The sequence below is a fragment of the Lacerta agilis genome, chromosome 13, assembly GCF_009819535.1.
Source record: "Lacerta agilis isolate rLacAgi1 chromosome 13, rLacAgi1.pri, whole genome shotgun sequence".
In the NCBI taxonomy this organism is placed as follows: Eukaryota; Metazoa; Chordata; class Lepidosauria; order Squamata; family Lacertidae; genus Lacerta; species Lacerta agilis.
In genome coordinates, this window is record NC_046324.1 from 36,639,458 (window position 1) to 36,667,247 (window position 27,790).

The 27,790-nt window shown below is 45.7% G+C and overlaps 1 protein-coding gene across 1 annotated transcript; it reads left to right on the forward strand.

The window, feature by feature from the left end:
- Nucleotides 1–764: 764 nt before the first annotated feature.
- Nucleotides 765–20,890, forward strand: ERCC4 (ERCC excision repair 4, endonuclease catalytic subunit). The gene is made up of 11 exons (XM_033166975.1): nucleotides 765–1,002; nucleotides 3,911–4,091; nucleotides 6,332–6,527; nucleotides 7,788–7,995; nucleotides 12,301–12,481; nucleotides 13,609–13,743; nucleotides 14,786–14,896; nucleotides 15,838–16,408; nucleotides 16,867–16,959; nucleotides 19,259–19,371; nucleotides 20,099–20,890. Exons 1-11 carry the CDS (start codon nucleotides 784–786, stop codon nucleotides 20,830–20,832), a joined length of 2,742 nt encoding a protein of 913 aa, XP_033022866.1. The 5' UTR covers nucleotides 765–783; the 3' UTR covers nucleotides 20,833–20,890.
- Nucleotides 20,891–27,790: the final 6,900 nt, after the last annotated feature.

Genomic DNA, 27,790 nt, shown 5'->3' on the forward strand with positions numbered 1-27,790 from the left:
TCCTCTGCCATTTCATTACTCCGATACCTTTGCTGAAGCAATGTCTTAAAAACAAACGAGCCGCAGCAACAACAACATTTTGCCTGGTGAACCTGAACCAGCATTAACCCTGCTTCGAACCTGCACTGTGAACCGTGAACGACATCGCAGTGCAGTTGAAGTCGCTGTGTCTCAGCCACGGCCCGCCCTCCCCTCCTTTATTTGCAACCGAGGGAGGTTGCCGTAATCCGGCTATTGCTTTTAAATCAGGAACGGGGAGCCCATCGCCCGCCCCAAGCTGTTTGACTACAAGTCCCATCATCGCTGACCATTCGGGCCAAGTTGACTGGAGCTGACGGGACTTGCGAGTCCCAACCACATTGTCACTCTACACTTTTTCTATTTCTATGCTGCGGTTTTTTCTCTCTCCCCCTCCCCCACGCGCCACTTCCCCTTATCTATAGAGAACGAAAAAGTCTAGAGCCGCACACTTCCGGTCTAAACATCGAATATCCCCACTCTTCCTTCCCAACGTAAAACAACACGTTGGGAGCGACGCTTTCATAGGAAGGCCGCGGGTGGATGCGGAGTGGGGAGGCGCTTCAATATCCGCGAACAACGGGGGCTTTCCGTTTCCATTGGGAGTTTAAGGATTCTGCGTGCGTGTGTCACTCTACAAGTGTTTATCTCTACAAGTGTTTATCTCTACGACTTTGAAAGCCTGAGGCTTCATTCCCATAGTACGTTCGCTTTCCGGTTTGCGCATGTGCAGTGGGAGCCGCGGCTCTTTGACAGCGACTTGCCATGGCGGCGGCGGCGGCGGCGGCGGCTTCTTCGATAGCTGTTCCGGCTGCGGTGCCGCTGGAGCACGAGAACCAGATCTTCCTGGACCTTTTCCACGACGACGGGCTGGTGGTGTGCGCCCGCGGGCTGGGCATCGACCGCCTCCTCCTGCGCTTCCTCCGCCTTTACTGCGAGCCGGCCAGGCTGGTGCTGGTGCTGAACACCAGCCCTGCAGAGGAGGTAGGCAGAGGCGCCTCGAGGCCCGGGAGGAGCCCGCGGGATTCACTTCCCTGAGTCTTTACTATTCAAAGGTGCCGCTCCGCTTCTCAGGGCAGGTGTCCTCAGAAGGCAACGTACAAAAAGCACCCCCCCCCAAAAAAAACCACCAAGCCCAGGCACGCAAACAAACAATGGAGAATTGCACCCCTCCCAAATGAGCTGCAGCAGATAATGAAAAAGAGGGTCGAAAGAAAGACTTCTTGAAAGTTCCTTAAAAAGGCACTAGGGAGTGTTTCCCAACCTTGCTGTTTTCAGACTACATTTCCCATAATCCCTAACCACATCAGATGTCAAAGAAATAAACAACTATCCGGCGTTTATTATTATTATTATTATTACTCTTGCCAGCTAGGGATGATGGGAGTTGTAGCCCCCAAACAGCTGGAGACCCGAGGTTGGGAAACACTGCACTAGTGCAAGAGATGTGTGAACTTCATGGGGCTAGCATCGAATAGGGCCTGTTCCTAGTACACCTGCCTGGGGAGGAAGTTGCTGGTTTGTGAGTGGTTTTTTTTTTTTTACCGTATTTTGTGTTTTTTGCTTTGTGTTTTTATGTTGTAACTGGGGAAAGTTGCCTGTGACTCAGACTGTAACTAAGCTTGAATACACGCATGTCATGAATCCTGTGGAGCCATCTTGGTGGTCATGTCAAGATAAGGAGTGAAAGGAGCTTGAAGGACTGGAGGCCAGTGTTTGGGGAGGAACACAGTGGGTTGGGATGGGCCTCATTCAGGCTTCCTGAGACATCAGAGTTGCCCGTGGGGATGCAGCAGTTGAGGAGGCTGATCCTGGGGAGGGACCTAGCGCTCTGTCATTCAGCCCAAACCAGTGTGGCCTCTCACCCTACCAGAGCCTTCTCTTGATTTAATTCCTGCTGGCAAGCCTCTACCTCCAGAGGAGGTATCAGGTGCTAAATCTAGTTTTGTACAGGTGCTGTCTCCTCCTCTTGTCACCTAGATCACTGAGATGCCAGTGCCTGCATCAGCTCAGGCCCAATCCACCAGAAGCAGTTCCCGTTTACCTGCCCAGTCAAAAGATGCCACACTCTCTGCACTAAGCCATGCCTGCTCTACTCCTTTATCACAGGAGTCCGGGGAGCATGTCAGTGGACCAGTGTTTTAGCTTGCTTCGCTATGCCTTGCACCTGTTGTGCCTTTGGCCCTTGCTTAGTATCATAGTGATTTGAGCATTAAAGTTTCTACTACAAACCAAAATCAGAATGAAAGTAGATCAGTTCGTAGAATGTGAGACTCTTAATCTAAGGGTCATGGGTTCGAGCCCCACATTACGCCAAAGTTTCCTGCATTGCAGGGAGTTGGACTAGATGATCCTTGTGGTTCTTTCCAACAATTTTTTGATTCTATGAATTTTTTCATCCTGCTGGAGCCAGGGCAGTGCAAGTGAAACAACAGCTTGATTTTTCTCAGTTTATACCTGCCTCCACTGCTCATCCCATCCCTCAGTCCTCCACCCTGTGTTTAATTTTAGATTCTAATCTCCTTGGAGTAGGGACATTTTCTCTTGAACCAAGTGTGAGGAACCTTTGGGTCTCCAGATGTTGCTGAATTACAACTCCCTTCAGCCCTCAAGAACACGGTCAGTGGCCAGGGGTGATAGACTTTTTAGTTCAGCAACATCTGGACGGACAAAGGTTCATTAAGCTCTGTAAAACACAAGGTATGCTGACTGTGCCATATGCATGAGAAATAATAATTGTTGTATTTTAAGCATTTCCTTCCCACTTTTCAGCTGACAAGGTCCCCAGTGGCAGGTTATGTAAGAGCAATATGAATAATAGGTTTTTAAAATAGCATTTCTTTAAAAAAATTAATGTCTATTTAAAGAGGTGATGATGGTGGTATTTTGCCTTGCTAACTAGATGCTGCTTCACAGAGCTGTTTTTTCTATAAGGCAGTGAAAATGTAAATAAAGCACAGGTGTCAGAAACTGAACAAATAAGAAACAGTGGCAATTAAAACCAAAACTTGTATGAAATGACAAAAGAACCTCAGAAAACAAAAGGTGTATTGAAACAAAGCAGTATTTAATCAATATCTGATTCAGGTATAGGGAACCTCTGACTCGCCAGATGTTGATGAACTACATCAGTTCCATCATGGCCAGTGACCACAGATGATGGGAATTGCAGTACAGCAACATCTGGAGGGGGAAAGGGTTCCCCACACTTGATCTAAATGCAGATGCCCAGAGGGGGGGCACCACTGAAAAGGCCCCACTTCAGGTCTGTGCCAATATGACCTGACATTAGGTTGGGAGGACCATGAGCAAAGAGCCCCAGGTCGTATCTTGCTTATATAATACTATGAAACAATGAAAATAACTTTTTATACAATGTCATGCATTATTCCTATTTCTAACAGCGTTAATTAAAGTTTAAATGCCAGGATCAGACTAAAAGTGCAGAAAAGCAAAACATAACATAAATAAAGTAAAGTAACAGCAACTTTTTAAAAAGTCAGTTTTTAAAAGCAACAGGTCAAGTCTTTAAACTTCATCAGAATTATGATTTCATGGAGTGTTGGACTCCGGGCAAACTTTAGGTGCTCAGCTGACTGCTATGCCTACCCTATTCCTGTGGCATGTTTACTCAGAAGTAAATATTGGTGATTCAGCGATCAGGCAGTGCTTCATCTGCCCTAATGGATCAGCCTGCACTGCTGGTTGGAACTCAGAGCAGGAGCGTTTCGCTGTAACGTTTTGTTGGCAGGTCCCCTTGATTACTAAATATTTAATATTGTATTTAATCATAGCTTTTGCACTGCTTCTTACTCTACATCCGCACAAAGTATCTCCCTCCCCCCCTTACTCCACATTGGATTTGTTGTAAATAATTTTATTTTGGTTTTAGGAGTTTTTTATCGACCAGCTGAGGACTGATAATGTAGTTCATCTTCCTCGACGCGTCACAAATGAAATCGCAAGCAGCAACCGCTATGAAGTTTACACCCAAGGGGGTGTCATTTTTGCCACCAGCCGGATTCTGGTGGTGGATTTTCTGACCGACCGAATCCCTTCAGATCTTATCAGCGGTAAGATCTTACCACGAGAGAAAGCGGATTCAAACCCTCTTCCCCGCCAACCGCTCAGAATGTTAACGTAACATAAGTCTAGGCTGAGAAACATGGCGCCCTCATGCTAACTCAGCCACAATTCTGAAGATATAAAGTTTATTGCTTCTTGTTGTTGAAATGGCACCTTGCTCTTCTACAACGAAGAGTCTTGTGACACCTCAATGACTGGGCTGATACCCACACCACACAATTAAAGCATTCGTGGACAGTCTTGGGAACTGTAGTTCATTAAGGGTGCTGAAAATTGTAGCTCTGTGAGGTAAGCACCCTTAACAAGGTACCATCCCCAGGATTCATCGGGGGCGGGGGGGGGGAAGCCTTGACTGTTAAAGGGGAACAGGACTGCTTTAAATAGATGCGGTGTCATAAAACCTGCTCCCGCTAGAGGTCAGTGTGACATAAAGCCTTGATGAGAACCTATGCTGAGCAAGCTGCAGATTTGTGACCAAGCCATGCAAGCGTCTCTGGAGTTTATCCTGCCCAGTGTTCAATTTCCATATGCTTAGAACCAGTGTAGTGTAAGGGATACAGAGTGGGAAAGATGTGGAGATGCTGGGATTCCAAGTTCAGCCTTGAAGCTCACCCAGGCACCTTGAACCAGTCTGTCTCCTTCATCCTTTAACCACCTACAACAGGGATGCGGAACTTCAGGCATGAAGGCTGAATGTGGCCCTCCAAGCCGCTCTGCCTGGCCCTTGAGTCTCTCCTCAGAGGGTCACACCTCTCTCTGTCCCTGTCTGGTTTCCTCCTGGAGTGTTTCTGCCTGGCTGGAATTTGTCCTTCTGATAATGCCTTACTTCTTTGGCTGGAAAGGGGTGTGCAAATGTGTGCAGAAACTAGCCTAGTGATACAAAGGTAAAATTCGCATGTGTTGCTCTGCCTTCTGTTGCCACTGGCCTTGCCCTCCACTGAATGTGGGGATGTGACCCTCCCAGGCTATAAAAGCTTCCTCATCTGCAGGATGGGTGTCAGGTAGAGAACCAACTATGCTACTTGGAGCTTTTGGAAGGAAACGTGGCATAAACATACAGGGTTGTCGCCAGCTTGCTTTTACTTAAGAGTAGATCCATTGAAATTAAGAGACTTGAGTTAACCATGTCTATTCATTCCAGTGGGTCTACTCTGAGTAGACTTACCATTGGAGAAAACTTAACAGTATTAATAAACTGTACCTATTTTAAAAATCTGCTGTGGCTCAGGGCGTAGAAGAGGACGTCAGTAGCTGTATCCAGCTCTATAAGTTAGTATGATGCCCTTACCCTTTTTTTAAAATAAAATAAAATCTTGTCCCTATAGAGTAGGAATGGGAAAACATTTTCATTCTGTGAGTTACTTTTCTTTCCGAGGGCCATGTGCCAGAGTTGGGTGGGGCCAGAAAAGTAAATTTTACCTTTGTACCATAGGCAAGCTTCTACACACACACACAGCCCTATCAGTTATCAGAGTTCAAGGACATGTTCCAGCTATGCAAAATCATTCATGATGTTAAGGAAGGTTGGGGCCTAAGAAAAATTCCCAGAGAAGCCTGGGGGTCGCATTCCTTGCATGGCCCTAAGGTTCCCCACTCATTGCATTATATAGGGAAATGACCAAGTGTTTAAAGGTGGATCCCCAAAAGGAAATGCAGTGCAAATCATACCCTTTAGATATGATTCCAACCCACTGTCTTCACATGTCCTAGCACGTTGCAGAGGATTTTATTGTCGCCTTGTTTTCTTCTTGTCCTTTTGTTACCAAAATGCCATTATTTCTTATGAATACTTCAAAGCAACAGGGTAGCTGGCTCCCACTTTACCTGTATGGTTGGTTTTATTTCCAGTGTTCAGGCTGCAAATGCCATTGCGCTGTTGCTGTATTCCGAGAACGCTCCCTTAAATAAATTAAGGTTGGGGGCTCTTGCCATCTTGTTTGTTTTGTTTCTTTGAGTAGAAACTACCTTTTCCTACTTAACAGAATTTAAATTGTTGCAGCATTTTCACTGGCATGGCATTGAAGACAAGAAAAATCTGAGCCCCGCTGAATTCCATCGGTGGGGGGAAAAGCCGAAGGAAAGTTAGATGGTGTCATGCTCTTTTTAATTGGTTGAACCTTTGAAACTCATGGCCTAGTCTGCAAAATATCACGTCCTGTGCTTTATTCTTGTTTTCTTTGCTTTTCTCCTGTATGACCCGAGTTTATTCGTCTTGTTTTTCTGCCAGGTATTTTGGTGTACAAAGCCCACAGAATCATTGAGTCTTGCCAGGAAGCTTTTATCTTGCGACTCTATCGCCAGAAGAACAAGCAGGGTTTCATTAAGGCCTTTACAGACAATGCCGTGGCCTTCAGTACTGGCTTCTGTCACGTGGAAAGAGTGATGAGAAATCTCTTTGTGAGGAAGCTTTACTTCTGGCCAAGGTGAGGCCATTCTTCCTTGGTAACTGGGCAGATGAATTGATCACAGCCAGGGCGGATAATGTTGATCAGCAGCAATTATGCAAAAACAGAACCTCCAGGATAAGGAGCAGTATATCTTTGGTTTCCTACTGCTGGGGACCAAGGAAAATGATGGGTGCTCCAAGACGTGCAAGGTGGGCAGTAAACAGGGTGGGCACAAGACTTCGTGCCGCCTGAGGTGAAGTGGACCAGCTGCTGCCAATCCACGTGCTGACCACTCCTGCTTTAGTCTTCTGCGGCCGCATCAGTGGTGGCATAGTAGGTGTTCCCAAGGCTGAGAGCCAGTGTGGTGTAGTGGTTAAGAGCAGCAGTCTCATAATCTGGTGAACTGGGTTCGCGTCTCCACTCCTCCACATGCAGCTGCTGGGTGACCTTGGACTAGTCACACTTCTTTGAAGTCTCTCAGCCCCACTCACCTCACAGAGTGTTTGTTGTGGGGGAGGAAGGGAAAGGAGAATATTAGCTGCTTTGAGACTCCTTCGGGTAGTGATAAAGCGGGATATCAAATCCAAACTCTTCTTCTTCTTCTCTCTAACACATGTCTAGTTCTGAGGGGCATCATTCATTTATTTGACTTATTAGATGCTACAAAAAAAGTCTCTAAGTGGCTTCCAAAAGGGTAGAATACAGGTGAAACTTGAAAAATTAGAATATCGTGGAAAGGTCCGTTTATGTAAGCAATTTTTTTCATTAGCTACTGGAGTTTAATATATGAGATAGAGTCATGACATGCAAAGTGAGATATGTCAAGCCTTTGCTTGTTATAATTGTGATGATTATGGCGTACAGCTGATGAAAACCCCAAAGTTGAAATGGTTAATTTGGGGTTCTCATCAGCTGCATGCCATAATCATCGCAATTATAACAAATAAAGGCTTGACATATCTCGCTTTGCATGTCATGAGTCTATCTCATATATTAGTTTCACCTTTTAAGTTGAATTACTGAAAGAAATGAACCTTTCCACGATATTCTAATTTTTCGAGTTTCACCTGTATATAAAACAAGGCATTTAATTAAAAATGTCCTGATAACCCATAAACAATCCCAGCAAAAAAACCAAAAAGGCCCATCAGGAGCACCGTAGGAGTGAGGCATTGTGAGCAGGGAGCTCAGATCTGTTTTTGCCATTTCTTGTCCAGGTGGGGGGAAGAGGCTTGGGATTTGCGTGGGTCTCTTGACATCCTTCTCTCGAACACCAGCCCGTCTTTCTCTTCTCAGGTTCCATGTAGCAGTGCACTCCTTCCTAGAGCGGCACAAGCCCGAAGTGGTTGAAATGCACGTCAGCATGACCCCGGCCATGCGAGCCATCCAGAGTTCCATTCTGGACATCCTGAACGCGTGTTTGAGAGAACTAAAGCATTGCAACCCGGCTCTGGAAGCAGAGGATCTGTCGCTGGAAGATGCTATCGGGAAACCTTTCGACAAGGTAGCTCTTTCCACTGTCGTTGTTTTTGTCCTTGGGCTTTTCTTATTGGCCACTAGCGTTTTTTCTATATGGGCACAGGCAATGCAGCCAGCGGCATCAGGGTCCTTGGCTGCTACGCCATCCTCGAAGGGCTGTGATTGTTCCCTGTGATGATGAGCACAGCTAAGAAGGGACTGGACAACCTGCCGCCTCCCAGATGTTGTTGGACTCCGACTCTCATCATTCCCAGCCAATGTGGCCAAGGGTCAGGGATAACCAAGAGTCTGCTGGATCAGGGCAGCGGCCCACCTAGTCCAGCATCCTGTTCTCACAGTGGCCAACTGGATGCCTGTGAGAAAACCCTCAAGCAGGATTTGAGCACAAAAGCACTCTCCCCCTCCTGTGGTTTCAGCAACTGGAGAAGCATTGCTGCCTCCAATGGTGAAGGCAGAGCCTAGCCATCCTGGCTAGAAGCCATCGATAGCCCTCTCTTCCATGAATTTGTCTAATACTCTTTTAAAGCCATTCAAGTTGGTGGCCTTCACAGCCTCCTGTGGGCACGAGTTCCATAGTTTAACTCTGTGCTGCATGAAGAAATGCATTCTTTTATCTGCCCTGAATCTGCTTTGTTTTATCTGCCTGATGATGGGAGTTGTCACCCAAAAACATCTGGAGGGCCGCAGGTTTCCCCTTTCCTGGTTTATGCTGCTGTTAACATTTGTTAACAATCACTCTCTGTGCTTTTCTGCATTTCCTTTCCTTTGGACATCACAGTTTACAATTCCCTCCCACCCCACGTAATGTGTATACACAGCTGTAACGTATTCCGTTGAAAGCAGCAGAGCAGAGCAAGGCAGCACCCCAACCATTGCACTTCCCCCTCAGCTCACTTTTCCGAATCTGCTCAGTGATCATGGACACACATCTCCGTCACTCAGTCAGGGCAGCAGTATCCAGCCTCATTGTAAAGAGATGGAGGATTATGTCTCATCGGACTCCTACAATGTTCGGCATGGATTCCATTTACCTGTATCCCAGGTGTCCGTTTGCTCAGCTGGCTGCAGAATCATAGAGTTGGAAAGGACTGTGGAAGTCGGCTTGTCAAACCTTTTGCTCAGGGCAGGGTCTGCAGTGCAGAAAAGTGCAACCACAGCGCCCCCAACAGATGAACATCCACCCATAACTCCAGTGAGGGAGTCAAACAGCTATGGTTTACCTAATGTGAGGGAACTGCTGGAATTAATGTCTGGCTGCTTTCTGCCATGAGTCACTGAATTTCAGGTGGCTGCCTTCTTGGTGTAGAACCTTTTGGACTGACTCCACCCAGCTAGGCAGGAAGGGCTTCCTTGTCCAACTGCCCCTGGCTCAAACAAGACTTGTGTGTACCCTGTGTTATCCTTGATGCCTGGCTTGTTCTTCACTCCTGCTTCCTCATTTGTCCTCCTGGTCCTATCTTACGCATAGGTTGCGTGTCGAGACCCCAAAGCCGCCCTCCCGGGAATGAAATAAAGACACCAGGACACAGAATATAAGGTTAATGTTATTGGGCAAAATTTGGCCACAACTTTATTGGTTACAGCATGTGAGCGGTATTGGCTTAGGCATTGAGTGGACCTGACTATATCTGACTCCTGCCCGCAGAGCAGGAAGTCCAGTAAGGGTAAACCACTGATAAGGGGAGCCCCGTCGATTCAGACCAACTCGAGTTCCCCTTGGGTTCCAATGGGGTCGTGGCATGGCCCTAGCCCCGCCCCGGGCTTCGGACAAGATCCCACACCCCCGGATTCCTTTAACGGACTACCCTTAAGCTTGGAGGGGCAGGCGATGGCCAGGCCTCCCCTCCCCCAACATTAGGTCACTCAATGCCTAACCGCCACCTTACAAAGTTGTGACGATTGCTAAGTGGTAGGCGAAAACCAAATGGCCCAGCCAATCTGCCAAGTGGAAAAATTCCTACCAGGCCCCCCGACAAGGGCAGGCGACCAACCGAAGTCCAAAGCAAGGCCATAGGGTGAAACCTGCCTACAGGGGAGGGAGGGAGGGTGGGAGATTCGAGGAAGCGAGCCGAAAGGAAGTCTCTTGGCTCGCGCCTCACCTTTTGAAAGGGAGCCCCCGGCCACGCCCCCAGCCGGCTGATTGGCCGGTTGCCTGCTGATGCGGCCGGGGACTCCTCCGAGCTGCGAGGGACAAAGTCCCCCACCCAACAGGAAGTAGGGAGAGTGGCTCCGCGGTCCACCGCAACTCCTCCCCACAAGGAAGTGGAGCGGATTTCCAACCACTGGCCTTTCTCCTGGCTCCTGGCTCGACTCAGTCTACTTGCCCCCAGCCCAGCCCAGACATCTACACATGCTTGGGGTAGTCTCGTCTGGATTATAGGCTCACATCTCTCCCCAGAGCTCAGCTCTGGCAATTTTAAGTGCATTCCGGAGCAGGATCCCGGCTCAGATGAAGGGCTTGGCTAGTTCACAAGGAGAGCAGAATAGTGAAATATTTCTCTTGCTTGTGGGCCAGCTTTACAAAAGCACTGCACATTGCTTGGCAATTGCAGATTCATTAATGGCAGGTTCCCTTGTCTTCATTAACTTGGTGATCGTCTTTCCAGATTGCAGAGCTGTGTTTTTTTGCAATGAAGCGATGCGATCCTTTCTTTGGCAAAGTCTCTTGCATGTCACAGGCTCAGGCCGGCCAGAGCTCTCCAATTGACTGTCCTCCCTTCCCAACAGCTGCGCTTTGTTTAGAGGAGGAAAGTCTGCTATCTTTTTTTTAATGGAGGGATTTAGACATCTGTTAATAGTTTAACTGTGTTTTTACATAAAAGAGTGTTTTATTAGCTCTCCAAGACTCTGGCTGGCTCATTGTAAGCTTGTTAACAATGAAATAAATGTTCTTTTGTTTGGGCATTGTGTGCCAGGATCATAACATGGTTGGAATTGTTCTTTGTAAAAATCCATATATCTGTGCTGAACAGCCTTGATCTACTGACCCTGAAAGTGGAGGGGGAGATTTCTAGTGGAACCAGCTGTGACTTTAAGTGGGCAAGCTGTTTATTTAGCATTCATCCTGATTTGCTTGCACAAAAGCTTACGCAGAGGTTAGACCATGTCCGGTCTTCACTGAGCATCCATTCTGATTTGTTTGTAGAACAGTTATACAATAATGAACATTCATCCTGATTTGATTGTGTGGTGTTAGTACATCTTCCCATTTAACTGTGCGTTCATCCCACACTTTTCAGTGCATTTCCCTGTGACTTTCCTAACTGCAAAAGTCTGTTGTTTTATTTTAAAGTGGATTTGTTGCACTAAGGTGATAAAGGTAAAGGTAAAGGGACCCCTGACCATTAGGTCCAGTCGTGTCCGACTCTGGGGTTGCAGTGCTCATCACGCTCTACTGGCCAAGGGAGCCAGCGTACAGCTTCCAGGTCATGTGGCTGGCATGACAAAGCCGCTTCTGGTGAACCAGAGAAACGCTGCACATGGAAACGCTGTTTACCTTCCCGCCAGAGCGATTCCCTATTTATCTACTTGCACTTTGACGTGCTTTCAAACTGCTAGGTTGGCAGGAGCAGGGACTGAGCAATGGGAGCTCACCCCGTCGCAGGGATTCGAACCACCGACCTTCTGATCAGCAAGCCCTAGGCTCTGTGGTTTAACCCACAGCAATAGAGCACTTTAATCAGCTTGCATACTTATTTCTGTGGAAATCACTATTGTGCATGCTCATGTATTGGCAGACAATAAATTGATGGGACCCTCTCTGTATTTATAATAATGCACATAGAACTATTCCATTGTTGGGGGTGGGTTTTGTTTGTTTTGCTATTTTTGTGTAACCTGTTATATTATAATTATTATTATTATTATTAATGCACATTGAATTCTATTTAGAGGCAATAGAGTTCAGGCAACTCCCAATTTATGCAGCGGTTATGTTCCAAGGCACCACACTGTTGAAGTGAAATTGTTTATATTTGAAACACCTTTGGAAAAACCTGCAAACACCCCGCCCCACTCCTTTTTGTGACATTTTTGGGTCTTTTCTGGATTCGGCGCAATGCATGGTTGCACACATATCAGATATACCTAAAATGGTTGCTGCCTGCCATGGGCTCCATGCATGAGAGAGGGTGGGTGCTGAGTGTCAGAAGGCAGGAATTATTGCCAGATTGTTCAGTTGTGTTCATGAGGACTAGAAACTTGTCTTTTTTATTTTAAAAAGACACAATCCAAGATTTGGATTCTAAAGCTGCTAAATGTTTAGGAAGGCCTCGAACTTCAGATCATGACAGTACTGTGCCAGAAGTTCTTTCTAATTTTATATTTCTAGACAATTCGTCACTATTTGGATCCTCTTTGGCACCAGCTGGGATCAAAAACCAAATCTTTGGTCCAAGATTTAAAGATTCTCCGTACTTTGCTACAGTACCTGACTCAGTATGACTGCATCACGTTCCTTAACCTTTTGGAGTCCTTAAGAGCCTCAGAAAAAGCCTTTGGTCAGAATTCAGGTATGAGTAGGTTCTTCCTCCCCTACCCTCCACTTTTATACTAAGGAATCAGCTGGGCTGTTAAAAAAAAGAGAGTGAAGTTTTAATTTAAAAAAAAAAAAAAAACCATGTGCATGAACGTTCCCAAATGTTTTCAGCCAGCCATAAGGCTGTAGGAATTACTGACAGTGAATATATTCAGCCTCCCACTGAACTTCTGTTCCTTGAAAAAGATTTGCAAATGTTCATACAGAAAACCCGAGTTGTTGTTTCTTCTTTGGTCGATAATTACATAAGAAGGACTTAGCTGCAGAAGGAGGAGGAACCACAGGACATGGAGACTGGGCTTTGAGCAGCTGGGGACGTTTGTCAGAAGTGTGGCATCTGTGTGCCCCCTGTATGGGCCAGTTTTACATGATCCTGGGGCCAGCCTTACTATTAGGCAGAGCGAAGGTTTCACACACACAAGCTGCTGATTTAAACCAGAGTTCAAATCCCCACTCAGCCTGCCAGTCACTGTCTCTCAGCCTAACCTACCTCACAGGGTTGTTATGAGGATAAAGTGGTGAGGGGAGGAATAATGAGAAGCTTGAGCAACTTGGATGAAAGGTATGATGATGATGATGATGATGATAAGAACAATAATATAATGTCTGGAGCTGGCCATACCATCAGCAGTGTCAAGTGAGAAAGCTTCTTCCTGGACTGAGAGGAAGTGGGGCTGTGTATGTTCCATGTTTGGTTAGTTACACCAGGTAGATTAAATCTGGGCATCAGGGCAAAATTACTGGACTAGATACATAGACTCACCCCAGTATAACAAGGCTGTGCTCTTTGCTCCACTTTAAAGTATTCAGGGCCATATTATATTGCTTGTTACCACATTTGCATCAGGGCAGTGTGCTGGGCTGTTTTCCTGTCCTCCCCCCCCCCAAAAAAAAAACCCCTTGTGAGGTAGGCTAGCTAGGTTGAGAGATGGGAACAAAAGCATGCTTCTTTCTTCAAAGTTGTTGTTTTTATCCCTGCAAAAGTGAGCGCAACTGCTACAAAAGATGATGGGGAAGAGGGGAAAGAAGGGGGCTAAAGTAATTAGTGGGTGTTTTGTAATTGCGGCCACGGATATATATTTGTCTCCCTCCATCTGCTAGGTTGGCTTTTTCTCGATTCTAGTACGTCAATGTTTCTAAATGCTCGGGGCAGAGTGTATCGCCTCCCAGATGACAAAGCAAATAAAAAAGGAAAAGCTGCCGAAAAGGCAGATCTTGGAGAAGGAAAAGGAAAAGGTAGAGCAAAACCTTTTAATTTATTAAATAATAATGGATACTTTTATTATGATGATGGCATCAGTGTACTTTGCAGGGTACAAGAGGGCATGTCCCTGCCTTGATAATGTAATAATAGTGTAAGCTTATTTCATGTTTCAGTATAAATGGCACAGTGATCAGAGAAGGGAGAATAGGAGTCTGATGTTGAACTCAGTGTTGACAATTAGCAAACTCTAAACACACACACACATATTTACTTTATCTATGGCAATGACAGAGAGGATTTTATTAAGGCTTAATTTGGACATCACATGAACCCATAGTTAAAGAAGCATAACATGAGTTTAAACTTTAGAGGATGTCTAAGTTGGCAAACCATGGTTTATGGAGTGGCAATCCAGAGGTGCCTTTGCAAGGCACGGTCAGTCCCAAGGATGCTTTGGTGCCAAGCCATGTGCTTGCAAAGCACTTGGTCCCAGGTTTGATCCCCTGGTGTCTCCAGTTAAAAGGATCTCTGTTAAAGGGCTGTGATATATCGCCTAATATATTGGATGGACCAGTACACAATAGCTTGGTGGGTCTTCACTAACCAGTCGCAGTTGCAGCTGCCACAAGAGGCTGCTGTACTGATTCAGAATTTATGAATCTGACGCTACGTACACACATTCAAAGCATATAACACCTGCAAAGAATCCTGGGAACTGTAGTTTGTTAGGGGTGCTGGGAATTTTGTCTCTGTGAGGGGTAAACTGCAGTTCCCAGAATTCTTTGCAGGGGGTGGGGATGTGTTTTAAATGTAAGGTGTATATGCAGCCTGAGTGTAAGAGACCAGAAAGCGAACAAGCTGCTCTAAATCATACAGGGCCGGATCCAGACCAAGTTAGGTCCCATTCAGTTAATTCATGCTCAGCTTGTGCTTTCAGTCTGGACATTTGTTTGTCCAACGGGGCACAATCTATATATAAGTGCCAGGTGGATTCCCCAGCATTCGTAAAACGTCTGGAAAAGGTGTAATGAGAAATTCTTAATTCCTCACTCATCCACTGACCTTGTGTTCCAGATCAGAAAAGGAAGTTGATCCTGGAAAGCAACCCAAAGTGGGACGCCCTTGGAGAAGTCCTGAAGGAGATTGAAACGGAGAATGCAAACAGTGAAGCTCTGGGTGGGCCAGGTGAGCTGGGAGGGGCAGGGCAGCAGGATGGGGGTGGGCAGAGGCAGTTATTGTTGCTGCTTTGCTGGAGCTATTATTATTATTATTATTCACCAGCAATAATAATACAATACTGTACTTGTTACTCTCATACTTGCAAAGCAGTTTTTCTTCTTCCCTAAGACTGTTCCCAACAAGAACCTTTATCTCAGTGACTACTGGAACCTGCAGGATGTTTTGTGTATTATTTAGTTCAATAGCGTCAATGTTGATACTGCTTAACATCCATCGGTGTGTATCCAACTCACATTTCCTTATACTAGATCCCACCCCCACCCTGAAATTAATAGGCCTAAGCTAGCCATATCCATCAATTTCAATCAGAGGTCACTTCGGTGCTGCTAATGCAGTGGTTTGACAGAGGCGCACTCAATTTTGTCTCGAGACAGACAGATGCCAACTCTCAGTAGGCACTTATGGTTCTATTCAGCGTTGGTCCTAAAGCGGTCCAAGAGAGCTGGAGCAAAGGCATTTGTAATCTTAGAACTAAGGAGTCCTCAAAGGTCAAGAGAACTTGCCATCTTCTGAGGAAGTGTGCCCCGTTATTAAAGAGCGCTACCATCAGGAAGTTGTTCCTAACGGTTTAGCCAAAAAAACCTTTCATAGTAACAGAATGCTCAGTTTTGGGGCTGTGTAACATAGCAGGGGGAGGTTTTACAATAGGTTGGGAAAGAAGGGGAGGGTATCAGTTCTCTGTCTCCCTCTCCTGAAGCTTCCCCTGCTTCCAACCCCCAAACAGAACACTACAGGGTGCCAGAGCCCTGAACAGGTGGTGAGGATGCACCATTTTATTGTGGGTCCCAACCTTCTTTCCTTCCCCACCCCCTGTATTTTTAGGGGGGTGGGAATGGGTGATCGGCTCTACGCGCCATCCCATTACGGCAACCGTTTCTCAATTGCAGGACGAGTGCTTATCTGCGCAAGCGACGACCGCACTTGTGCTCAGCTCAAGGAGTACATCACGGTTGGGGCAGAAGCTTTCTTAACGAGGCTGTATAACAAAACCTTTGGGAAGGACAAGGAGGCCAGCAAAGCCTGCCTGAAGGAGGGATGGGCAGCCAAGGGCCGGGGCAACGGTGCCAGAGAACCACGGGCCAAGAAAGCCAGAACAGATTCCTCCAAACCGAAGAAGGCGAAGAAGCCAGAGCTGACCTTGACCCAAATGCTGAACAAAGAGGAGCAGGAAAACCTGGGAGAGGAAGAAGACTGTGAGGAATTAAGCAGCAGCCAAGAGAGCATTGGAGAAGCCAAGCCCGAAGACCTTAACCTAAACCTCTCCTCGGATGCCTATTATGGGATCTTAAAGGAGCCACTCACTGTGATCCACCCGCTGAACGGCTGTGGGGACCCTTACGCCCTCACTCGCGTCTTGCACGAAGTGGCCCCGAGATATGTCGTGCTGTACGACGCGGAGCTGACGTTTGTTCGCCAGCTGGAAATTTTTAAGGCAAGCAGGCCTGGGAGGCCTCTGAGGTATGTTGAGCCTCGGCGAGGAAAAGGTAGCAGCTCAGGGGCAGAGCATCATCTCTGCATGCAGAATGTCCCATGTTCAGCCTGCAGCTGTCTGAAAACCTGGAGAGCTGCCGCCAGTCAGAATAGGCAACACTCAGCCAGGTAGACCAGTCGTCTTGACACAGTATGTAGGGCAGCTTCCTGTGTCCCTCCCTGTGAGGGAGAACCTCCCAAAAGGCATTGCTTAGAATTGTGCACTACTAGACATGACTGCTAGGGTACTGCCACTATGGTCGTTGGCCGTATGTCTCCGAATAGCAGTAGCTGCGAATAGAGGTAGAGAGCTGTTGCTCTCAAATCCCACTTCCAGGCTTCCCATCAGCATCTGGTTGGCCACTGCGAGAACAAGATGCTGGAATCGATAGGCTTTTGGCCACTGTCTTCTGGATTTGGAGAGTTCTTTGTGTCTTGCCTTGCAGGGTTTATTTCCTTATCTATGGAGGTTCGACAGAAGAGCAACGCTATCTTACTGCACTACGGAAAGAAAAGGAAGCTTTCGAAAAACTCATTCGGTAAGGTGCATCTTGCATTGGAAAATGCCGGCCTTTCAAAGGAGGGGCCAGGCACCCCCTGCCAAGGTGCTGGGGTCCCACTACCTGCCCAGAGATGCCAGCCCTGCAGTGTCAAACAATATGTATTTTGCTTCCGCAGAATAAATCTTCCCCCTTTTAAAGCTGGCAGAATTGTAAAGCTAATTGTGGTGGAAGCCGGTTCTCTGCCAGATCTTCCCCTTCTGCTGGCATATTTCTAGCTACTCGAAAGGCAAAGACTGCAGATTGGTTATCCTATTGTTGCTATGCAGCTCTGAGCTCTGGCTTGTTTCATCTTCCCCCACCCACTCCAAGTGTTACCAAGGTAGCAAACTTATGTAAGCAGCTGAATACCGTGAAAGATCGTTATAGACTTATATAATAAAAATGTCAAATTTGCAAAGGGGGAAAGAAATGTTCCCTTGTATCCAGAGCAAACAACAGAGCCTTGTGACACCTTGAAGATTAACAGGTTGGCTGCTGCAGGAGTTCATGTGGACTAGTGCCCACTTCATTGTCCTTGGGAATGGACTGTGTGCATCCAGCGGCAGAACACATCTTTTGTGGGCAGAAGGTCCTAGGTTCAGTTTATGGCATCTCCAGCTAAATGGATCAGGCAGAAAGTAATGAGGAGAAACTCTTCTTTGCCTGAGACCTCAGAGACTTCTCTACCAACCAGAGCAAACTGACAAAGAAATCACAAAATATGTAGTAAATTGGACAGAAAGCAGTCTGATACAGTCACAGTATTAAGGACCAGCAGCATATTTAGCTATCCCTCAAGTTTCCCAGTCATGGTTTTTAGGAGGCAGCGGGGAAGAGAGTTGTCCTCGGGAGGGGGAAAAAGTGCTTTTTCCTGTTTTCTCTCTCTCCAGGCCATCACATCCCTAGCTGAGCCCCCTCAAAGCTATTAAAGACTCCTTCCCTGAATATTCAGTTCTCATTTTAAAAATAAACATTTTACTTGTAAAGATATGAAGCAAAGTCTTTCGGGCAGAATTTTAACAGATTGATTTGCAAGAAGCAAACCTGTTCCCCTGTCCCAGTTTTCTGGCTAAAGGAAACTTAAAATCAGATAAATACTGAAAAAAGGGGGGGGGGCAAAGCATACCCCTGAAACAACCTTCTCAAATGTTATGAATATTGTTCTGTGTTATTTATTTACAGAGCAATCCTAACCCTTGGTCAGTGCTGCTGCTGGGGGATAGGATGTAGCAGAGGTTCTCTCTGCCAGGCTTCCCTGGGTTCAGCCATTGGGGCACGCGCTACTGCCTGTAGCGTAACTGCCCAAAACAGAATGTTCTGGAGCTGGACCAAGGCCAGTGATGGAGCCACTGGACTTAAAACTGCCCTGTTTCCTGGTGAGGGCTCCACTCTGGGTCCCTGTGCTGCGCCAGCCTGAGAGCTGGCAGAGCAAAAAAGGAAAATAAGCTGCGCACACACACACACACACACACACACAGCCACTTCCCTCCTGGCTGGCAGGAACTAACAGGGCTGCAGGTCTGGTGGGGAATCTGCTGCTCTGTCTTCTCTGCGCCATATAGGATTGCTCCTTTAGTCTTGTTGTTGTTATTGCTGTTACTAATTTAAATTATATCCTGCCCTCCCTCCCCGCACCGCCTGGTGTAACGTCAGAAACCGGAACAAGTGTTTATTATGTTTTCTGGCGATCCGGGAACAGGGCTCCAGTGTCTTGCAGTGGTTGGTGGAAGCACAGTTAAACTATGGAATAGGATCCCGCAATATACAACGATGACCGTCAACTTAGATGACTCAGTGGCTGCTAGTCAGGATGTCTGTAGACCGGGGTGGCCAACTCCCAAGAGGTTGTGATCTACTTACAGAATTAAAAACTGGCAGTGGTCTACCCCCATTTTGGGGGGGTTCAGGTCAAAGTTGTTGATCTTCCGTTCTGCAGATCATGCAACAATGGAGGGTGGGGTGAGGGGGCAGGGCGAGATTCAATTTTACCAATGATAAGGAAAGAGACCCAGCAATTGACTGCGATGTACCAAAACTTCCCAGGGATCTACCAGTAGATCGCAATCGGCCTGTTGGACATCCCTGCTGTAGACTATCTCCATGCCTCTGAACCCCGGTCACTGGGGAAATAACATCAAGGGATGTCCTGTTTGTGGAAATTCCCTAAACTGATTGGAGAGAGAGGTACTGCTGTAGCTTTTGCTCCAGCTCGGCAGCAGGAAGGTTTTAGAATTTTAACACATCCATTCTGAGGATAATGCCTCAAACATTTCTGTTCATAATTCTTGTTTTTCAGTGAGAAGGCCAGCATGGTGATCCCTGAAGAAAGGGAAGGAAGAGATGAAACAAACTTGGATCTAGTAAGAGATGCAACCCCAGCGACTGCTTCCACTGATACGCGCAAAGCAGGTAAGTTCTTGATAGCTATGGGACTATTTTTAAATGCACCTTTCAGGTCTTTTGAGCTGAATTTGCATGGACATCTTCAGTGTAATGACCTTTTATTGTGGTCAAACGGTAGACTGCCAGATCATTTAAGGGCAAACTCAAACGCCCTCTGAATTTCACAGCTCTGAATGGTGAAAGGAGACCATTTTGCTTATTTGTGGGGGAGTGGGATTTACCCTGGGGGGGCCTTACCCCAACAGTAGTAGCCTCCTTCAGTTTCTAAAAAACTTCACTTTGCTGCTGTCACAAACCATGGCAGAGCTTTCCTCTGAACAGACCAGCTGCTGTTTTCTTTACTTCATAATGCTCCAGACATATTATTTAATTCTAGGGAAGTGGAGGATGGTGACCACATACCCCATGCCCTGGAATGATGCTGTGTCTGAGGCATTCTTGGGGTAAAATAAGAAAGGATGGGCTGGCAAGAGGGAGCCTATACTCCTATTATTAAAATATTGTATTTCTTACTCGCCTTTCACCAAAAGGTCCCAAGGGAGGGGGGCTGTTACAGCATATAGAAAGCCAATATTGTGTATGAATATTTTAGATTGCCTTGTTAAACCGCTTAGAGGTTGTTAAACCATTTAGAGACAGAACTGCAGCTAGGAAGCTAGGATCCAGTGGGTCTCGCTTGTCAGCAGAAAGACCAGTATGTCCTCTCTTCCCTGATGCCTTTTGTTTTGTTCAGGTGGCCAGGAAGAGAGGGGCGTGCCACAAAGCATTGTCGTGGACATGCGTGAATTTCGTAGCGAGCTTCCGTCTTTGATCCACCATCGCGGCATTGACATCGAGCCCGTGACCTTGGAAGTTGGTGACTACATCCTCACCCCCGACATCTGTGTGGAGCGCAAGAGCATCAGCGACCTCATTGGCTCCCTGAACAGCGGGAGACTTTATGCGCAGTGCGTCTCCATGTCTCGCTATTACAAGCGCCCCGTCCTTCTCATAGAGTTTGACCCCAGCAAATCCTTCTCCCTCACTCCCCGGGCGTCCCTCCATCAAGAAATCTCGAGCAACGACATTATATCCAAACTCACCCTCCTCACTCTCCATTTCTCCCGGCTTCGACTCCTGTGGTGCCCCTCTCCGCACGTGACGGCTGAATTGTTTGAGGAATTGAAAAGGAAGCGTCCCCAGCCTGATGCAGCTACAGCCATGGCTGTCACAGCAGATTCAGAAAGCCTCCCCGAATCGGACAGATACAACCCAGGTCCCCAAGACTTCTTGCTCAAAATGCCTGGTGTGAATGCCAAAAACTGCCAGGCCATAATGAATCATGTTAAGAGTGTTGCAGAACTTGTAACCCTTTCTCAGGAAGAGTTGGCCAAACTTCTGGGCAATGCCGGCAATGCCAAGCAGCTTTATGAATTCATTCATTTGCCCTTTACAGAGGCTGTTTCTCAAGGGAAAAACAAGAGGTGATAAATTGGAGTGCCTTGGTTAATTGCTATCGTGTCTTAGAGCTGAACTGCCCAGTCAGCAAATCCTTGGGTGTGGAAACCTAGTGTGTCAAGGAGAAAGCTATCCTTCCCAACGTGCTAGCTTTCCACAGGTGGGCTGCTGTGAAACACTTCACACCTGTGATCTCCCCTTGCCATATCCATTTTCTGAATGGGATGATTAGCTCCAAATGGTACAATGCCTAGAAGCTTTTAAATGAAGTGTCTTAAAATTATAATTAGAGGTTAATGAATTAAAAAAGGTAAAAAATGCTAGCAATCAATTTTGTTTAATGGTGAAATGGTGGGTTGGAGGACCATGGGACACACTGTATCACTCTTTATAAATGAATATTTTGGGATTAAAATGCATGTGTCTGAGTTGATTGTCTTTTGCAGGCATAAACGTGTGGGGTACATTGAGGGTTGCTCAGATGTAGCCACATCCATTCCAAGCTTACTGGTATTAGGTTTCATTTCCAGAAACTACTCCTCTCTTCAAGGAACTGATTAGAACAGGAGGGGGTTAACTTCTTTGTCTATGTTTGCTTATTTACAAGAATTCCTGTTCCATCTGTTTCATGAGTCACTCTATTTCTGGTGTTCAGGCTGTAGGTGCCGTGGTTTATGTAGCCAAAACTGCATCACCCATGCACAAGAGGGTAGGATCAGCAGGCTTGGCAAGAGCCTCAGGGCTTGCAGAAGTAATAGAAATATTTAGGGGGTCAAATGGGGGTAACAACCCAAGAGGGAGACTGCGAATGCTAGCTGACAGATGGTGGGGCTGGAATCCTGAACAGCAGCACTCACCCTGTAGTGTTTTGCTGCAGCTCCTGTTTTTGTATTCACAAAGCAAATTCAGAATCCTTTAACAATTATGGCATTACTGATTGGTGTTTAAACAATCCAAAGTCTGCTGTCGTAGTTAAGAACCTAGCCAGCACCTTGCAGTTCAGATCGAGGTCTGCCTGGTCTAGCATTCCTTTCTAAGGATGTCTAGCAATCAACAAATAGGAGCTGTTCCAGATGCAATTGGTCAATGGTCTGTGGTTTGCTTTTTCTGTTGCAAAAAAATCAATTCCCATTGAATTTGTTTCAGTGGGATTTTTTGGCATTACAGATTGCAGAAACAAAGAGCCTCAATTGAATTCATCTGAAGAAGTGTGCATGCACACGAAAGCTCATACCAAGAACAAACTCAGTTGGTCTCTAAGGTGCTACTGGAAAGAATTTCCTATTTTGTTTCGACTATGGCAGACCAACACGGCTACCCACCTGTAACTGGAGCCTCAATTGATTAGGGATTGCAAGAGGGGCAATAGCTTATATCCGCCTTAAATCTGCTCGCCCCCCAGATCCTCGTCCAGATTGGGTGTCTTGCACTTGCAATTTGTGTGTGTCAGAGGAAGACTAGAGAGTGCAGAACTCTGCAGTTAAGGTCATGTGTAGTTTCCAATTTTAATTGCAAATACCAAAATGTGAAGTTTCCAGTTTTAAGGCCTGGGCAGGTTCAAACAGGCGTACTATTTTTATATGAAGCCTCTCTGAATTAGGGATGGAAGAGAAATTTGATCCATTTTACACTGAAAGGCAAAGCTACCTAATTCACACTTCCTGAAACAAGAACCAAAACATAGCCATCCTTCAAAATTCACACTTATCCAAAATTTGTGATGCAGTTCTCCAATCAAGCAGTGTTTACAAAAAAATGCATATTGGGGGACAGTACACGTAACAATGAATGTATTCATGAAAATAACATACAAAAATGCATTATATTAGGGAAGATTCTTGCAAGGAATGTGTATGTTAGTCAAAATGGCATACAAATGCATTAGGAGAAATTTGCCCTAAGATGCTGATGAAATTTCAGGAGGGCTTTTGGGGGCTTTTTGTTTCGTTTTGTTTTTAAATCACACATTGTTGCAAAAAATGTGAAAAACTGGATTTAAGATTATAAAAATTAGAAACTGAAAGAACCAAAATTGACTGATCTTTCCATTCTTCCTCTGAATGAAGTTGGGAAAGGATCATGCCTGCCTTTTAGTATTTTGATTAGGAACTGAAGAGTTGGGGCTTTTCCATCTTTCATTCTAGGAAGACTGCAGGGACATACAAGGAGCAGCAGACTTTTTGAGTGTTGTCTTTATTTTTAGCCCACAATCCAGTCTGCAAAGATTGCCTGTGTGGTAGTCATTAAACATTTAATTCTTGGGCCCATTGAAACAGACTCCCCATCCCTACTCCGCACACATGCACTCCTGGTCAAAACATTTAAATTATCTGTGAAATATTTTGGCTTTAGTGGAAATCAAACAAAAAATGTAAACTTGGGGCTAGAGGACATGTTATTCCCAGCGGAATATTTCTGTGGATTTTTAATTCTATGTTGTAATAACCCCGAATTTCTTACAATTTTGAGTACCCTCCAAATGGTATATATTTCCAGAACTTATACCGCAATAAAATGTGTTGCTCTTTTAAGGTACTACAATACTCGTTGTTGTTTTTTAAGAGTTCCCTGTGTTTAACAGGATCATTTAAAAAAATACTTGCATTAATCTTCAGTAAGTATGCTCAGGAAAAGAGGGATGAACTGTGCCCTTTCTTCATATACCGGTAGTAGGAACAAATGTCCTGAGCATGTGCAGTTTTGCATTTTAACTCGCCCCAAATCATAGCACCATCATCACTACAGGAGTAAAATGGAGTTTTATTTTGCTGCCTTGGTGGTAAATACGTTCCCTTGGGAATAAACAGCATTTTGATGTAGAAAAAGGTCATGACTTTTATGCAAAGTAGTGCCAAATCTCTTGTTCTGCAAGATGGAGGTAGGCAGACAAGCAGGTGGGCCACTGGCCCAGGCAAGCTGCCGAGTAACAGGTGAGACAGAGCAGCTCCTCAACAACCATCCTGCTCTGATGCCACTGCCTCCTACTTGCACCTTCATTGCACTCGACTGCCGAGACTGAAATGGTGTTGGTATGAGCAGCTGTGGCAACAGGAGGCTCTTGACAGGTGTGCAGGCCAATCCACCTGATAATTGCGTAATATCACAGTGATGCCATGTCATTCACAGGTGCGTTGCCCAACCCACCTGTGAAAGCTGGCCTGCAAGGTGGAAATGATCTCTTGTCTAAGGGAATTAAGTGGTGGGGTTTGGGGTACTGGGAGGTGGGGCAGTTTGGCAGGAGGTGGAGGTTGGTGGGGTTGGGGAGCAACGTGAGCAGGGAGGGGCACAGAGGCTAGAGCCCGTGTGCAACATCTCGTGCATTTGATGAAGTGCCATGATAAGTTTGTCTTGATTTTAATGCGCTACAATGCTCTTAATGGATCTTACGCTCTCCTGCATTTAAGAGAATGGGAAATACCCCTTCCAACTTAAGATGATACCACGCAGGGCAACTTACATTTTTAAAAAGCTCAAATGGGAGATACAAAAGACAAAACAAAAGCTTGCCCCCCTACAAAAACGTATTTGCTATCCAGTAAGGCACAGAAAGAGATGGGATCTTAAATGACTAGGGTTTGGCCACTGAGAACACTTCTTGTCCTTTAGAACCATTTGTCTGTGTGTACGCTAATGCATGCAGAATCAACTAGAACTCCCAGGGATTCATTCCTCCACCAAGATCTCAAAAGTCAGACATGCTATTGGACTCCCAAATATGCAATTGGACTCCCAGCTCCCATCAGCCCCAGCCAGCTTGTTCAGGGATGAGAGAGATGCAGTCTAACAGCAGCTGGGGAAGCACAGCTTCCCCACCCCTGCTTTAACAACATCATGGTCCTTGTAATACAAAGATATCAAGGTTAGCCACTGTTAAATTTGACTCTCTAGTAGGAGGATTGTTCAGAATCCTCGTCGTCCCCTTCTATTTAAAGCTCCCACTGAGTGTGTGTCGTGCTCCCACCAGCCCACAGAGCCATGCTAAATATTGCAATAGCACACTAAAAACAAATCTGAGACCATTAGTCTAACACAGTCCTTGTTTCTTCTTAATAGTTAAGAACAACACAGCATCTTGAACATGTACCTACCCTCTGTACACTGAATGAAGGCAGGAGGACAGCACTTGGAAGCAGTGATACATTAGTCCTGTTTAAATGGGGGCTGCTTATTTATTGCCCTCCCCTTTTCTCCCGCTTCAGCTGGTGTAGAACCATGACAAATGGGCAGGGCCAACAAAGCCTAATAATAGGAGTTGGCACATCTCAAAGGCCAAAGGCGAAAAAAGGAGAGGACGGGAGGAAGCATCCTGCTGTAGGGACCTGCATCTGCAAATCCACAGGTCTGAAGAGAGGACCGTTTAAGCACAAGATCAGCTTTTCAATGGAAAAGAATGATCCACTTCAACTTGCATAATAGATGGTCTAAATAATGACACACACACAGTGTGCTGTAGGATTCCAAACATTACCTTTGGTTTGGTTTGCACAGCAGCTGCATTAATCTATAGGCCTCCTCTTTTTAATACATACCACAGAAATTCTCAAGGTCTTCCCATTCCCCAAGTTATCCTCACCTTTGGTGAGCTCCAGAAGATCTCTTTTTCTATTTGTTTCTTTATTTCATCCCCTTATGCATGTGTGTTTCAAAATTAATTGAGGAGGGGAAATGGAATGGAGTTTCCTGGAAAAGAGCATGGTTAGCTTCTCTCAAACTCCTGAACAGGAGCCTCATGCTGCAACATGTTCTTGCAGGTCCCACTTAAGAACACTTTCTTTTGAGTAAGTCCTGTTAGACTCAGTGGGGCTTCCTTCCCACTGCATAGGATCAGGATGCAGAAAGTGTTCTGGAAGAACCTCAAAGAGAAAGTATTGTGACTCATACTATAAATGCAAAAGGCGCTGCCTTCAACAAGAGGCTACTAGTCTTCCGATAATGAATCTCTTCCAGAAATCAAGAGGCAAAACTGTGTTCCATTGTTTGGTTAACATTAACAGCCTACAGCTCTGGGTTCCTCTTAAAAATTACCTCACTATTTATTCTGGGTCTGGTCTGGAAATAAAACAGTTTCTATATATAAAGCAGGAGTTGTTCTTAGCTTACGTTTCCAGGCGTCATTTTCATAGATACAGGGAAAGTCTCATATTACCAGTGCAGAGAAGTCACGCCTGCTGGTGTGTAAGAAGTGTTGGTGATTTAAAGCAGCTTCCCCAGTGACATTTCTCAAGAGCAAATCTTGTGGATGAAAAGGAGCACAAATACTTAAAAAAAAACAATAATAATGCAGTGATGCATGTGGCTGACCAGTGAAGTGCAATGCCATTCAGCTGGGTAAAGGGACACCACTCTTGGGGGGCCTGTTGGGGCCATTGGGAATTTTGAGAATAGGTACCAGTCACAAAATGGCTGCCGTAGGGATGTAATACAACACAAAATGCCTGTAGTGGGGTATGTAACATAACATAAAATGGCTGTCACACCTGAAAGAGCAGAAAAAGAGGACCACACAATGGTGTGTGCCTCCCTCAACAGCTATCCATATCTGTCAACTTTTTCCTTTTTTAAGGGAAATTCCCTTATTCCGAATAGGATTCCTCGCAAGAAAAGGGAAAAGTTGACAGCTATGCGCTATCCCCATCAAGTGGGGTGGGGTGACTTGTACTACCTCAGCTACCACCATGTTTGCTCTAGAGATATGCTCTTTGCACCTGTCCTAATGTCAGAACGCAGACCCTTCAAGGGTCCTAATTTTCCAGGGACGGACCCAGATTTACAGAAGCTGTCCTGGTTTCTGATTTGATCCCAGAATGTCCCACTTCTACTTAGGATGTCCGTATTTCTTGGGTATTGGGGACAAATCCAAGATGGCAGTCAGAAGTTGCTCAGCCCCATAGTGCCAATTTCTCTTTGTGTGTGAGGGGGGTGGCAGGTGTCCAGCCCCTGCCCGAGCATGCCTTGTGCTAACACTGGGCTTGTCCACTACACAACTATTTTAGGGAAAGGTCATCACTCAGTGGTAGAGTATCTGCTTTGAATACGGAAGGTCCCAGGTGCAATTCTCAGCATCTCCCTACAGGGCTGGGAAAGACTCCCTGCTTGAAACCCTGGGGAGCTGCTGCCAGTCAGTGTAGACAAGATTGAGTTAGATGGACAAATGGTCTGACTTTGTAGAAGACCGCTTCTGGTGTTCCTATGTACTTGCAAGTACGGTACGTCCAACTGGGAGCTCTGATGCAGTGACTGTGTAACTTAGCATTGTAACTAGAAGCAGACTTGCAGCCCCACATTGAATTTAAATCCTTGTAGGACTGCCTATAGTCCAGTGCATTAGATTATTTTATATTCAGACTGCTGATGACCAGTTGCTGCCATTGCTTGTGTTCCTCCTCCTATGTTGAGTTGGTAAAAAAATGTACCAATAACACTTTCTGTTCATATATTAAATAGATTGAAAAATGCCTCTCATGTGAGTGGTTCCTTTATAATCTTTGTGGAGTTAGAACAGGGAAAATATCTTTGCTATTAATAGCAGATGGCAAGCTAAAAAGATGTGATAAAAGCTTCATAAATCATATCTTCTGAACAATGTCAACCTGTCGTGTCTAACAGTGAAATCCGGACCAGGCCAGTTACCAACATCCTGATTGGTCACTATGAAAACAATTGCGGTCCAAGTTCATCTAGACGGCAAACTGGATTGAATTCACTCTGGATAAGATGACACACTTAAAAAAAAAAAACTGGGAGTGACAGCTAAAAAAATGTTAGAGCTGTATATCCGAGGGGTAAACTGGGCTTAGTTTTCTCTTAGGATGCTTGTTCTGTTTTTCATTTTGTTGCTAGGACTGAGTGTTCTCTTCGTTTTGCTAAAGCCTCCATGCAAAGCCTTTCAATTCAGCTGAGAAAGAAGATATAAAAGCTGTTCATTAAAAAAAAAAAAGTTTGGCACCAGAGTTGTATTTAAAGTAAACTAAACTTCAAAGTATTTGAA